General features: G+C 46.4%; 1 protein-coding gene across 3 annotated transcripts in view; it reads right to left on the bottom strand.

Annotated features, from left to right (window-relative positions):
* SLC24A2 (solute carrier family 24 member 2) overlaps positions 1 to 14,874 on the bottom strand; it is a 240,652-nt gene that overhangs the window by 44,541 nt on the left and 181,237 nt on the right. For all 3 annotated transcript variants that reach the window (XM_065879052.1, XM_065879051.1, XM_065879053.1), the window contains 2 exons: positions 5,420 to 5,518; positions 4,534 to 4,652 (listed from right to left, as the gene is read on the bottom strand). In XM_065879052.1, the coding sequence (XP_065735124.1) occupies positions 4,534 to 4,652; positions 5,420 to 5,518 (218 nt within the window). The remainder of the gene's footprint in view (positions 1 to 4,533; positions 4,653 to 5,419; positions 5,519 to 14,874) is intronic.

The raw sequence follows: 14,874 nt of genomic DNA, 5'->3' as shown, positions 1-14,874 counted from the left end.
TCTGTCTTCAGAGACTCTATAATTAAAGGACTAACGCATACTGTTTCTACTCTTAAAGGACTAACGCATGCTGTTTCTGTTTTAATTTAACCCATTATTATTTTTAGTTGTTGCATTTTTTTTGGAATAGGTAAAACAGTTAACTCATTCAAACTTCAAAAGCTACAGGAGGCTACATACTGAAAGACGTGTGCAGAAGGCTACCTCCCACCCTGGTTCCCTACCACAGGCCCCTGTCCTGCAGGTACTCAGCATGACCAGTTTCTTCAATAGCATCCAAAGCAAATGTTTATATGTTACTATGTTATTTCCCTCCTTTTTTTCCTCTCACACAGAGTATATTGGATGTAATTTGGCACGTTGCCTTTCCCACTTAACAACATATATTGAAGATCATTCCATATAAGTGCATGAAGAGCTTCCGCATTATTTTTTTCTTTTTTTTGGAAAGATTGCAGATGGTTGAAATGAGGGGTGGGCAAACTTTTCTTGTAAAGGGCCAGATAGTAAATATTTTAGTCTTTATGGTCTCTGTCACATATGCTACTGCTTTTTTTTTTTTGTTTAAACCTTCAAGAATATAAAAACATCCTTATCTGACAGGTTGTACAAAAAAAGGCTGCAGGCCGGATTTGGCCACAGATCATAGTTTGCTGATCTTTGAACCAAACAGGCTCTTACCTCGCTGCCCTGCATCCTGTCCTCCCTCACTCTGGCCCCTTCTTGACCATTCAGAAAGAGCTCTCTCCTTATCACATAAATCCAAAGCTGCCACTGCTCCCTTTAAAGCCTCTACGCCGCTCCACTCCCAGCAGGTGGAGGTCCAGACTGCTGAGCGGTGCCCACAACGCCCTTCATGATCCCTGTGCCTCTCTCCTCCCCTCCCCTCCCCGTCTACTGCTCTGGTCCAGGCCACTATCAGCTCTGCCTCAACTCCTGCAGTGACCTCTTTGCCCCACTACTACTACACGATCTCTCGCCACAAATCCACTCCCTACACGCCAGTGCAGTCCCTTGGATCGTTTACAAGTGCACATCACATCTGGGAACCTCTGATAGCTTGTTGCTGCCCTAGAATGAAGTCAACTTCTGTATCATGGTCTACAAGGCAGGCCAGCTCCACTCGGCCCTCCTGTCAGACCTCACTGCCACCATCATGCCTCCCTCCACTCCCCACTCTCCAGCCACAGTGACTTTTCCATTCCTCAAACAAGCCGAGCTCATCTCTGCCTCTGTGGGTGCTGTTCCCTTGACTGACCTGTTTTTAAAGTTCAGCCTCCGTTCAAATAACACTTCCTTAGTGAAGCTTTCCCTCACCTTCCAACCTAAAAGGGCCCCTCCACTGAGTCACCAGGCTTTATTTTCTTCATGGTCCTATGGCGGTCTATAATTATACCTTGGTTTACATTAGCAGGCTCTCTGCTCTGCTAGGATGGGTGGGCATCTCTGGTGCCCAGCACATTGCCTGACACACATTAGATGAACACTGAACATTTTCTGATTCAACAATGGAAGAATTTCAGCCCAATTTATTTTTCCTAGTGGATTTCTCCTCACTCCTCACCTTATATTTGTCTTCAGTTCCCCTGGCTTTCTCAACCAATCACTACACAGGAAACTCCCTCCTAAGCGAACATGTCATCTCAGTCATCTCCTCCTTCTTTGAGTGACAAACTCCTACTTACCCATCAATACCCAGCTCAAATGTTACCTCTTCTCTTAAGTTTTTACACTTTCCCTTGCCAGGGTCAATTTCTTCCTCTGGAAGGCTCCCAGAGCACTTTGTATAGACCTCCCTGATCACACTGGGCCATAATGATTTCCCTACCATAGATGTTTTTTTATTTACTTATCATACCCTGAATACTCTCAAATTTATATATATTTCATTTTCATTTTATCTACAATAAGCATTTTACCTATAGGGAAAGGACATTTTGGATGCTGTTTATATAAGTAGGTATGAACACATAATAATATAAATAGCATCATTTAGCTCCATGCTATGTGCTTTATGTATATTATCTCATTTAACTCTCCTAATATCCCTAATGAGGCAGGTACTATGGCTATCTGTAATTTGCAGATAAGGAAACTAAAGCGAGGTTGGGTAACTCGCTCCTGGTGGATCTGGAATTCACTGCTGTCCTGCAGGCAGCTGGTGGCCTGGCTCTTTGAAGGTCTGTGTGCCCTTGAGCTCTCAGTGTAACAGGATGGTGCCCAAATCTGCCCTCTTACCCTGCGTGAGACCCGGGGACACAGCTCTGCTCAGAGAGGGGTCAGTTGGGACTCTGTCACTCCCCTGCAGCAAGGTGCCCTGTGTGGGGGACACAGATGTCCCTCTGCCAGCCAGATGGAGAGGCACGATGATGAGGCTGCCCCCTGCACACCTGTGACTGCGCCACCCCCAAGGGCAGCCAGGCATCCTTGGGGCCTGCTTCCTGCTGCCACATGCTGCTTATCCATGTGGACGTAAGCTGCTCTGCCAGCTCACCCTTGAGCTAATACGAAGGGATCGAAGGGCTCTGGGCAGGAGGGTGGGAGCTAGAAGGCAGAGGAGACAAGGGCAGAAGGAGCTGCCATTTCTCTATCTTTTCCTTTAGCCATTTCCCCCCCTCTGCCCCAGCTTTACTGAGGTATAATCGACAAATAAAATTCTATCTATTTAAGGTATACAACATGATGATTTGATATACGTATACCTTCTGAAAAGCACAGCAAAGGAGACAACAAATGAAAAGGCAACCTATGGGATGGGAGAAAATATTTGCAAATCATATACCTGATAAGGAGTTAATATCCAAAATATATAAGGAACTCAAACAACTCAATAGCGAACAATGAATAACCTGATGAAAAAATGGGCAAAGGGATTTCCCTGGTGGTCCAGTGGTTAAGAATCTGCCTTCCAATGCAGGGGACACGGGTTGGATCCCTGGTCAGGGAACTAAGATCCCACATGCCGCGGGGCAACTAAGCCCATGCACCGCAACTATTGAGCCCATGCGCCACAACTAGAGAGCCCACGCACCATAACAAAGATCCCTCGTGCCCCTACTAAGATCTGATGCAGCCAAATAAACACATAAATAAATGAATATTTTTTTAAAAAAATGGCAAAGGACCTGAATAGATATTTTTCCAAACAAGATGTACAAATGGCCAACAGGTATATGAAAAGGTGCTTGACATCTTTATCCTTTCCTTTAAGCAAAGAAACTTTCCTTGCACCTTTCTTCAGGGAATAAAGGCAACAGGCAACAATGAGCAAGTGTTTGTCTAAGACATACAGACTTCCTCTGTTGCAGAGTGTATCCCGGTGTAAAGGAGAAGAGAGTGCTGGAATGGATTTGCTGTGGTCTGGCTTCATTATCAGCTCATCAGGAAAATTCTGCCTAGAGAAGTGGGTCACAAACTTGAGGGGAATGCTACTCAAAGCGTGGTTCTCGTACCAGCAGCATCAGAACCACCTTGGAGCTCAGGAGAATCGCAGACTCTGGGCCCTACTCCAGACCTGACAAATCAGATACTGAATTGTAACACGATCCCCCAGGAAATTCCTAAACACATTAAAGTTTGAGAAACACTGACCCAGGGTGACTGATTAAAATGTGAGTTTAGGGCTCTATGCCTTCGAAATTCTGATTCACTTGAGGAGGGTGAGATCCAGAAATCTAACAGGCACCTCCTACTTTTTGCTTCTGCCTACTTTTTTGAGCAACTGTGGTCTGGAGGCAGTGCTGCTTGGTGGAAATAGTACAGACACTGTATTTAGACAGTCTTGAGATCAAATCTCATCTCTAATAGCTACAAACTAAGTAATCCGAATAACTACTTCATCCTGTTAAGCTTTAGCTTCCTCAGCTATAAAATGGAGATATTAAATGTCTATACCTTCAGCTGGATGGTTTAAAGCACCTAGCACCAAAGCCGTGGCACACAGTATGTATAAATATTATAGCCATTAGATCAAACTATCTAATGGTTGCAACATTGAATGGTGGACTGGGCCAGAGTACTGATTAATTTCAACTGCAGGGACAGGGAAGGCCAAAGGGGGCTAACCAAGGTGTGATGGCTGTGGTTTCTCTGTTACTTAATCTTGGCCCTAAAGACAGAGAAAGGATTCGACTGCAGCAGTGATCAAACTTTATCATCCACTAAGAATCACTAGGGAAATGAGTTAAAAATGCTGATTCCTGGGTGCTGCTTCTCAGAGATTCTGTTTCATCGGGTCTGGGATATGGGCTAGGGAGCTACATTTTTATCCCCAGGAGATTTGATGCATGAGTCCTCCAATCTCACCCTGAGAAACAGTGGCTTACAGAATATGTGTACTTATTGGATAAAGGAAGAGCCTGACGCATGTGGTGCCCTGGCTGGTACTGGGAAATATACACGAGGATGGATGACTCCACCTGGTGTCCACCCAGCTGGGAGCTGGGGTCTCCAAGGAGAACATTAAGTCTGTGCTGCTGTGTTAGAATATCGACACGAACGGCGGTCCGGAAGAGCAATGGAAAAGAGGCATACCTGGGCTTCTGCAGCTTCAATGCTGTGGGAGAGATTTCCATTTTGTACAGGTTCCGAAGCATCACTGGATGGTGTCATCTCCACTTCTGTGCTGGTGCTGTTTGGGAGCTCAATTTTTTCTGTGACATAAATCAGGCACATACAAAGAAAGCAAATGGAGTCAAGTAGGGGTAAGAGCCATATAGAGAAGAACACTCTATCTTGGGCCAAGGGAGAAGGTAGTGGTGTCTGAGGGGTGATAAGGCCCAGGGCTGAGGTAGTGTCAGATGGCAAAGGATTTCTACCCTTCTCCTCCATGCCGTTTAGTGTACTCAGCCCTCTTCCTCTCTTTACTAGCTCTCTGGCATCCCCGATGTCTGAGCTTGAGTGCCCTATCAACTCCCAGGGTATGCATTCTCTAGACTAGGCAAACTGACCAACTCGCCATTCAAGAACAAGAGCATGGACTTTTTTTTTTTTTTTTTTTTTTGCGGTACGCGGGCCTCTCACTGCTGTGGCCTCCCCCGCCGCGGAGCACAGGCTCCGGACGCCCAGGCTCAGCGGCCATGGCTCACGGGCCCAGCTGCTCCGCGGCATGTGGGATCTTCCCGGACCGGGGCACAAACCCGCGTCCCCTGCACCGGCAGGCGGACTCTCAACCACTGCGCCACCAGGGAAGCCCTCATTTTGCTCTTTTTAAAGTTCCCCTGGGGGGAGGTGATATATTGTGTCTATTCATGCCCTGTACCCATGAGGGGGAAGTGGGACTCTTCCTGACACCCAGGAAAGGGCTGAGTTGCGGGGTTCTGTGTCTGCACTGAGTTGGGGTGTCCACACTGGGTCCTGTCTCTCTGCCCCCCTCCATGTACTTCAGGAAAGGCACAGGATGGAAGTCTCCCGGACTCACCCACATGATTAGCAGCCCCATTCTGCCTCTCGTTCTCATCCACCTGACATTTTTTCTTGGCGATCTTGTGGAGAATTGAAGCCTTTTCTCTGAACCTCCCTGAAGCAAGAGAAAGTAATGGAAAGGAGACAGGTGAGAAGGAAGATAACGAGAGAGGCTCATGGCAAATGGCGAAGCGCTGGTGAAGCAGGAACGTGGCTTCCTCAGCTATGGAGCCGGTCAGCAGCAACCACTCCTTTCTGCCCAGCCCAAAGGCCCTATGACCTGCAAGAAGGGTACTTTCTTACCTTGTGATTCTTCAGCCCAGTTCTCTGAGAATCTCAAGCTGCCGGATCACAGACGAAAGGTGACCTCTTCCCTCCCTCCCAATTGCTTACAAAAAACGAAAGCACCAATCATCACCAAAACTCCCTCTACTGCTGAGGTCTGAAAAATACCATTGTCAAAGTAATCATTTCAAACAGCTGTTACCACAAAAGTAATGCTTCTAGAGAAACAGAACTGCTCTGGAGGCATAGCCGTGTCTCTGGAATTATATGCTCATCCCAGAATTGGCTTTTGACCATGGAAAGCCAAGTCCAGGGGTCCTTTGCTTTGACTTTGGTTTTCAAACATTTATCTTAATTAACACTGCAATTTCTACAGGAGTTGGGATGCATCACAGCTTTCCGAATTAGCTGAGTCAGCTGCAATTAAAACATCAGGGAGGCAACTGATTCCAGTTGGGGATTTAGGGTAAAGGATGAGCAACTAAGCACAGCAAGTAATGTCTGTTGGTGAAGAGACGCTTAAGGAAAGGTGCTGGAAAAAATACCATTTTCAAAGTAATCATTTCAAACAGCTGTACCACAAAAGTAATGCTTCATTTCTTCTCCATTACTGACATAATTAATGGGTAAATGCATGCAACAAGCACAGAAAAAAGCATGCAAAAATTAGAGATTACTTTATGTGAAACATAGCGCATTTTTCTTTTTTTTTTTTTTTTTTTTTTCTTTTCTGTACGCGGGCCTCTCACTGTTGTGGCCTCTCCCGTTGCGGAGCACAGGCTCCGGACGCGCAGGCTCAGCAGCCATGGCTCATGGGCCCAGCCGCTCCGCGGCATGTGGGATCCTCCCGGACCAGGGCACGAACCCGTGTCCCCTGCATCGGCAGGCGGACTCTCAACCACTGCGCCACCAGGGAAGCCCTTTCTTTCTCTTTTAATCCTTAATTTTTTCCCCCTGGGAACGTTCAAGGTACAAAGGAGCCTCATTTGCAACTGATTATTGCCTAGATTCAGATATGATGAGTCACAAGTCCTACAATTTTCCCACTAGGCACTGGGGGTTGGCTGGGTTCTCTAGCAGCATATTAGCAGAGGAGCTCATTCTACTTTTCTAGTTAGACCAAAACCAAACCAAGTCAAACCCCAAAATGTTTCTCTTGGAGAGCCTGTCCTCCTAGGATGGGGCATGGCAGGTTGGCATCCGCACCGCACCCCTCCTTGTGAACGGAAATCCTGGGGAGTGGTCATAGAGGTGACTTGTGTGCCTGGCTGGGGATGACAGAAGCTGTAAACTAGAGTGGGACCAGTTGACTTCAATGGTGAAAATGAGGGGGGACAGAGCCCCTCCTGCTTGCAAGCTCCATTAGCCTTAAATCTAGATGCCTGCTACCATAAAGGTAGCCTCCAGCAGGTAAGTACCTTAGTCTAGGTAATGAATGTGCCCTGCTGGGCACACCCTCCAAGGAAGCAGGAAGAGGAACATGACGCAGAGAAAAGTGGGTCAGTATGTGGCTTGGGCTTCATAAGGAATGAGGAGGAAGGAGTAGGTGACGGGCATGATGTCCATCCTTGAGGGATGCTGAAGGTCAGCATCAGGTCCCCCACACTGGAAGGTAATTTGAATTTGGCGATTTCTATTTAATCTCCAAGGAAAACTCGGGGAATAAAAGAGGAAAGGAAAGAAGTCTGGGGACTAGGAGAAGGAGGAGGTAAAAGGGAAGAAGAAAAAAAAAAAAAAAGAAAAGAAAAAGGAGAGAAAAAGAAGGAATTCAAGAAGGAGGAAAAAGGCAGGGAGCTGGGATTGTCTGGAAGTTGCCAGGGAGCATGGATGCAAGACACGTTCCTGGCTGCCAAATCTAGTCTTATTTGGGGAGTAGATAGCTGGATAATGAAGAGTGATTCTCAGCATTTGGCAGCCTGAAGCCTAAAGAGGGGTACTTCTCGTGGAAGACAACCCTAAGAAGTCCTCAAATCGTCTGCTGGAAAGGCAAGAAGAGGAAAAGGGAGGTTCTAAAACTTTATAGAAGGTGATGATTCTAGTAATAATGCCACTCTGTGGATTGGGGGTCTGTCTTTGAACTTAGAACATTCTGCAGCTCTATGATCAACAATTGCTATTTAAAAATTATATGTAAAATGATAATAAAGCAAGAGAGCATTCAGAAGAGGGAACAAACAAGCCTGGGGAAATAAAACGTGAAGTAATCCAATCCAAGTCATGCCCGAAAGTCATGAAACATGGCAGAGAAAAATATTTGATAGAAACCAGTTAATCACGTGTTGTGTGTGATTCCAAGGATCTTTTCAGAGCTCAGATGAACGCCAGAGAGAAATGATAACAAAAGGGGCCCCAAAGCGTGGAAGGGTTTGGCCACTCCCTCTGCCAGGAAACACCTTTCATAACAGTGTTGGCCACTGTCACTCGTGGGCTGGTTTCCCAAAATTCTCTAAAGGAGCAGTGCGAGGACAGGGTAGGGAAATGATTCTAGAATTGGGATTTCATAGGTTCTCAAACATTTTCACAGACCAGCAAGGGTTTTCTAGACTATGTGTCACCCATTTTCCCACTGCAGGAGCACCTCAGATTTTCTGTGCTATGGAAAAATGGGAGGGATAGACCTTACTTGTTTTCTCTTGGGGTTCAGCCCTTGGGCAGCAAGGCAAAGCTGCAGAGGCTGTCTGGGGAGCAGCTCTCATCCACCCACCCCTTCAACTTCTTTAATACAACTTCTGCCCCAATTTGCAGGACCTGGCAGCCATTCTGCCTTGTGAGTGCTGACAATGGCTGCTCCAAGGCCTAAAAGGATTTTCAGAGATTAGTTTCTAGAAAAGCAGCACACAGAAAAGGTGAAGGCCCACCTTTCGAATTTAGCACACAGGGGAGTTCCTTGAGGTGGTGGGGCAGAGCCTCGCCAGCAAGGCATCCTCATCCCAGTTCAGTGGACACCCCTGGAATCACCATAGGGCACCTTTTGAGAAAAGCTGGGAGGATCATGCTGATGGGACAAGAGTGAGCACAGAACATGTGATTCTCAAAGGGACCCTCTGGGTTTGGGGGTAGGAAGACCTGGCACCTTGAGGACCTGTTCAGCCTGAAGGCACAAGCTGGGAGAACACCTCGCAGGATGCGTGTGTGTCGAGGACAGCACAGTACTGTGGTTAAAAGGATGTGATTTCGAGGCAGCTAGGCCTGGGCTTAAGCCCCGCCTCTCTCACTGGCTCTGCTGGCTGAGAACTGGTAAATACATGAATATTTCTGAGCTTCAGTTTTCCCACCTGTTGAACAGGGATGTTAACGACTGACTCCTGAGCTAAATGCAAGGCTTAAGTGAGAAAATATGTATAAAGGACTGATCACAGCACCTGGCATTAGCAGACCTCTGTAAATAAGAGGAAAAAGAAAAACAAACCGACAGCCCAGGGGCAAGGGTGACATGGCCCTGAATTGCTTTAGAGCAGCTGCCCCCAACCTTCCTGGCACCAGGGACCGGTTTCATGGAAGACAATTTTTCCATGGAGAGGGGCGGGCGGCGGTGGATGGCTCAGGCGGTAATGAGAGCGACGGGTAGCGGCAGATGAAGCTCTGCTCACTCGCCCGCTGCCCACCTCCTGCTGTGCGGCCCGGGGTGGGGGACCCCTGCTTTAGAGGAATCGTTGGCATCGTCTCTTCTCTCAAGCCACACAGGCGGGACTGGAGAATTAGCTGCATCTGACCCGACAGTGTTAGCATCGGGGGCCTTGTCGGATTGGTGTTTAGTTTTCAGTGAGTCCTCCAAAGTCAGTTCCAAAACCAATTAGGAGAAGGATCGCTTTATACTTTCCAGAAATTAAGAAGGTCAAGGTGAGGGAGCTGGCCCTCTGTGTTTTAGATACCTTCGTGATCTTAAAATGAAAAGATAGTAATCAGCTTTCTCCCATTACCTGTGAGGATAGGGTACAGGGAAGAGCTGTTGGTGTTGTACAGTGGATTCGGGGTGGCTCAGAAGAGCTTCCTGATGCACAAGGGCTTTACCTCCTGTGTGTCTCAGGCTCAGAATTTTTAAGTGGGGATGATAAATAGAACACCCAGCTCATACAGTTGCTGGAAGACTTAATGGTTTGATACACAGCAGGTGTTTAGATGGCCCTGGCATACAGTAAATTACTCAGAAAGGGTTGTTATTACTATGGAAGTGAATGCAGGACCTTCACCCCATAAATTACCGAAAATAAAAAGCTTGATATTTAAAAATAGAAGGGAAGCTTAGCAGCCTCCGGTGCAAGAGACCTTGGCAGTAAAGGCACTGCTTCCATAGACTATTTTAGGCATGGATTCCACGTTGGCATAAGGGTTGACATGGACAGATCTAAGAAAAAACTGTAGCTCTGTGCCTGGGGATAAAGAAGACAATTTTGAGCACTTTTCAAGGTGAGAGAAGGAGTGATTTTTAACATTTTTTAAGGCAACTTTAAAAGACATACTCTGCTGCAGCGTGAACCCTTAAAGTGCTGTATTTTTATACAGCGACAGATTATTTGTATACTTAAAATCGCAGAAATAGCAAATTCTGCTCAAATCATAAGGCACCTAGTACGTCAAAAACTAGTACACAATTTTAATATAGTTTAGCTTGTTCTGAAATTTGCAGAATACCAGCTGAGTGTCCTCAGGGGACTGTGTGTTGAGGGGGTGCAGCAGGGAAGTGTGGGAGAAGATCAAAGCAGAAAGGCCTATTATGAATAGGAACAAATTTTGGAAGCACAAAATTTGAGGAGTCAAAATCCTCAACCAATCTCTCTGCCATAAAACAGAAGCTCTAAGCCGCTTCGCAAAATAACCTTCGGAGGTTCTGTTTACTCAAAGAAAAAGCATTTTGCTTCTGTTTCTGCTGTTAATTAATGAAAACAACCCCTGGAAATTCCTTCACATCTTTCCCACCAAGTAATCAGCAGCGCCGGACAGGAACCCTTTGGGCTGGAGCTGAGATTCCCTCCCGGCTGCCATGAACATTCTGAGCATCAGAAACACAGAAGAGATAGGACCAAAGAGATTTACAGATGTAAAGGGAGTGGCCACACACACCTCGGTGAACAGACCTTGGTTTGGGAGAAGAAAAGGGAAAATGAAACAGGGGGGAATACTTAGACAGTGTTTTAGAAACTATTTTTGTGTTTTCAGTTCTGCCTTTCCCGTCTCCGTCTTTGAAGTTTATGGCTTGGCTGGTAGCTTCAAAAGTAAAAGGGCACTGAACTTTCTTCCTGTTTATCCCCTTTTTGTCTGGAAGCAAAGACTCAGGTCACGCAGCTAGGCCATCGTCTCTCTGAGGAGGCATGCAATGGAACTGACGTGGCAGAGAGCAAACGCCGACCTTGGGGTCATCGTGGGTTCCTCCCCTTCTCTCACATCCCACATGTTATCCACCAGCAAATCTGGGGTCTCTACTTTCAGAATATTTCATGAATCTGACCACTTTTCCCTCCCCAACCCCCTGGGCCGAGCAACAATCCTGCTGGCCTCCTGGCCAGTCTCCCTTCCACCTTTACCTCTCTGTCCCCCAGGCTGGTCTCAGTGATCAGGTCACGCCACTCACTCCTCTGTGCAAAATCCTGCAGTGGCTCCTGAGGTCAAAGTGAAAGCCAAAATCTTCCCAGTGACCTGGAAAATTCTGTCCAGTGAAGCTCACCTCGATCTCCTCCCTCGTCCCCTCCCCCTCTCCTAGCTTACTCTGCTCAAGCACGCCGGCCTCCTTGCTGTTCTGGAAAACACTGTCCATCCTCCCACCTCAGCGCCATGGCCTTTGCTGGTCCCTCTACCTGGAATGTTCTTCTCCCAGGGATCCACGGGCTTCACTCTCTCAACTCCTTCAAGTACTCGTTCAAATGTCACCTTCTCATCAAGGCTGCTCTGAGCAGCCTATTTAAATTTGCGGCTTTTCTTTCCAGCGTTTCTCATCCCCAGCTTATTTTCTCTAAAGTATTTTTCACCATCTAATTTACTGTATCCTTATTGCTATTGATTATCTGCTGCTTCCCATTAGCAGCCAAGCTCCACGAGGGTAGGGATTTTCATCCTTTTGTTTTGTTCGCTGCCGTATTCCCAGCGCCCAGTGGGGCTCAATCAATCCTTGTGTTTGAGGTTTCCTGGCAAATTGATGAGGTTCACGTGCTTCTCGTTGGCTAATGACCCAAAGTAAATCCTTTCAAGTCCACCCAAGCCCAAGGCCCCAGTAGGGCTGAGGGTCCGTAGGTAGAGCCCCAGGAACTGTCCGAAGGTAAAGAGGAGAAATGGGCTGGACCAGGTGTTTATGCACCAGAGATGGAAGACAGAGGGGGACACCAGTCATCCCATTCCTGCACCTGCCCCACCAGGCTGCCCAGGTGAGCACTGGAAGGAAGAGGAGGCCCGGCGAGCACAGCAGAGAGCAGAGCGGGGAAAGCTGGGCTTTGGCTTCTCCTCCTGTATGAAGATACTCCTCATTTGTCAAGGCCTAACTGAAGGCCAGACCCGAAGCTTTTTCTCTACTGATACACACATCCACCTTCCCAAGTGGAAATCCGCCCGCCGCTCTCATGGCACTTTGTACCCCTGTCACAGTCCTTATTTCAGTTTGCTGCCCACCTGTCTGCTTTCCCCACCAGAGGGCAGCCTTCTCAGGGGCAGAGACCTCTCCGCCATCTGTGTATCTTTGTGTCCCTCAACAAGCGTCTTAGAATCGTGCTTGGCACGTCACATGCAGTCACTGAGTTACAGTGAGGCTCTCGGTATATTAGCTCCCCTGGGAAGTCAGCTTTTCTTCCAAGTCAGTACAAGTCACAATCTTCTACTCTGCAAATATTAACCAAGACTGTGCTATGAATCAGGCAACATTTGGTAATAAGATCCAGCTGGTGGGTGCCCTTGTAGAGTTCACAGCCCGGAGCCAGAGAGACAAGAAACAAGGACTTGAGATTCACGCTCTGATGGTGTGTGCCTTCTCGGGAGGGCATGGAAACTCAGAGAATAGTGAAAGTTCTAAGATACAAGACACTACCTAGCAGCTTGAAGGAATAAACTCCTCTTGGATCTGACCTGACTTTTATTCTTAAAAGCAAAATATTAAAAATAATATTCTCGTCCTGCACAAAAACACCAAGATCATAGAGTTTACTCACTTATTCTTAAATCTACTTTTGAGGTACAACCTCTAAATTATTTCCTCTAATTTTTGTGAAACATCATGTAAAACCACTTATTGTAAAATTACATTGACAATAATGGAAATTAAGCTAGTATTGTAATAAAGTAGTTTGTAAAGTGTCTTTATAAATATTTTGTGAATGGACCACATAATAAAGATGATGAACATAATTTAATTGTAGTTATATTTATAGATATAATCACAGGACTAGTTTTTGTAATTAATAAGAATATTTACATAATCGTATCTCAAGTGGCCAAACCCATCATATAATGAAATGAAGCAGGCTGATTTCCTCATTAAGGCTTTTAAAAATAATTCTCTGTAACAATGACCTTTGGAGTCACAAGTAAAGCACAGTTCTGTCTACATGTGAGTTGGTTCTACATCATCTCTCCTGACGGGGTCACCTTATCGTTGGAAATATGAGAGTGTCTTCCTAAATATTTTGGAAGATTTCCAATGTGTTTCAAAAGTTGGTATCTTAAAGGTTGAAATTTTGTCCTTTATCCCAATTTCCTGCCTTTTCAGGGACTCTGCCTAACCAGTCATCTTATCCTCAATCCTTCCCTTTCCCCTCAGTATATAATCAAGCTTAAGTCTTTCAATGTGGCAACTTTTCCCTTCACTTCAGGTTTCCTGCGGGCACCGCTCTCTCTTGCCTTCTCTTCATGGACAAGCCTCTGGAAAGATCAGTCTGTGCTGGTGCCTCTGTGTCCTTATGGTTCCTTCGGTCATTTCTTAACTCTGCATCTGCCATTTGTCAGCATTGCTCCACTGAACCCACCCGTGGCCACTTTTCACCTCCACTTGCCTGGATCTCTCAGTGGCATCTGATATTCCTCACTCCCCTCCTCAAAATCCTCTTTGATTTTCAAGGAGTCCCGAGAGTGCTCCTTAAGTGTCAGCACTCCTCAGGGGCCCCTCCTTGCTCCCTCTTCCTCACACCTCACATTCTCCCAAGGGACCCAGTGGACCACTGCCTGGATAGTGACGATTCCCACATTCAGATCTCTGGCCCAGATGCTCTCATCCAATGGACTTCTGAACACCTTCACTGGGAAGTCCCTCTGATGGTTAAACTCAACATGCCCCAAACTTCCATACATTGTTTTCCTTCCTAGGAATCTGCTCTTCTGCTTGTATTTTCTGTTGGTGATTTCCTCACTCCCAGTGTTTTCTAGCCACCTTAGAGGTCTCCCTCTCCCCCATATCCAATTAGCTGCCAAGTCCTTTTGAGTCTACCTTTGAACACTTTAGATCCAACCTTTCCAGCCTGGATGTTGGCTACAGCTTCTGAATTGGTCTCCCAGCTTTTAATCACATTGCCGACCTGCCTCCTTCTAATTTACCCTTCATATGGCTTGGAATGCTCCCCGGTTATTTTTTCTTGTCTTACTCCTTCTTAAGACTCTGCTTTAGGCATCTCATCTTTCAGGAAGCTTTTCCCCCCGAGTCCCTTTCCTGGGCTGGCAAGGCACCTTGGTAATTTATAACACCACTTTGATACTGATGCTGTCATGGCAGTTATCATAGAGCCTCAGAGGTGTTTTACTGACCCTCTCTCCAACTGGCCTGTGGGCCCCTCAAGGCAGGCATGCTGCTTTTCATCTGTCCCCCCAGTACTTACTTCGTAGGCTGGTCCCCAGTAAGTGTTTATGAACATAACATTAACACAAACAACAAAGGGAACCTTGTGTGTGTGTGTGTGTGTGTGTGTGTGTGTGTGTGAGTGAGAGATAGAGAGAGAGAGAGAGAGAGAGAGAGAGAGAGAGAGAGGGATGCTTGGAGTTCTTGCTGTATGCAAATCTATTTGAAGTTTACATTCTTTTCCAGGGGAGAGAAAGAAGGAAGATCCAGAAACACATCGCAGGAAACTCACCAGACTCTCTTCCCAGTTAATGTTGTGATTAAATCTCCAAAGTCTAATAGTGTTTACAATGAATGTTTGTCTATTTTGAGACTCTCTTTAAAAAAAAAAAAAGATAACCTAATCAAGTTCAGGCAAAATTGGAATTTTACAGACCAAA

This window comes from Phocoena phocoena, chromosome 6 (assembly GCF_963924675.1).
Source record: "Phocoena phocoena chromosome 6, mPhoPho1.1, whole genome shotgun sequence".
In the NCBI taxonomy this organism is placed as follows: Eukaryota; Metazoa; Chordata; class Mammalia; order Artiodactyla; family Phocoenidae; genus Phocoena; species Phocoena phocoena.
The sequence above is the reverse complement of the archived record's forward strand: the minus strand, read 5'-3'. Positions and strand labels throughout refer to the sequence as shown.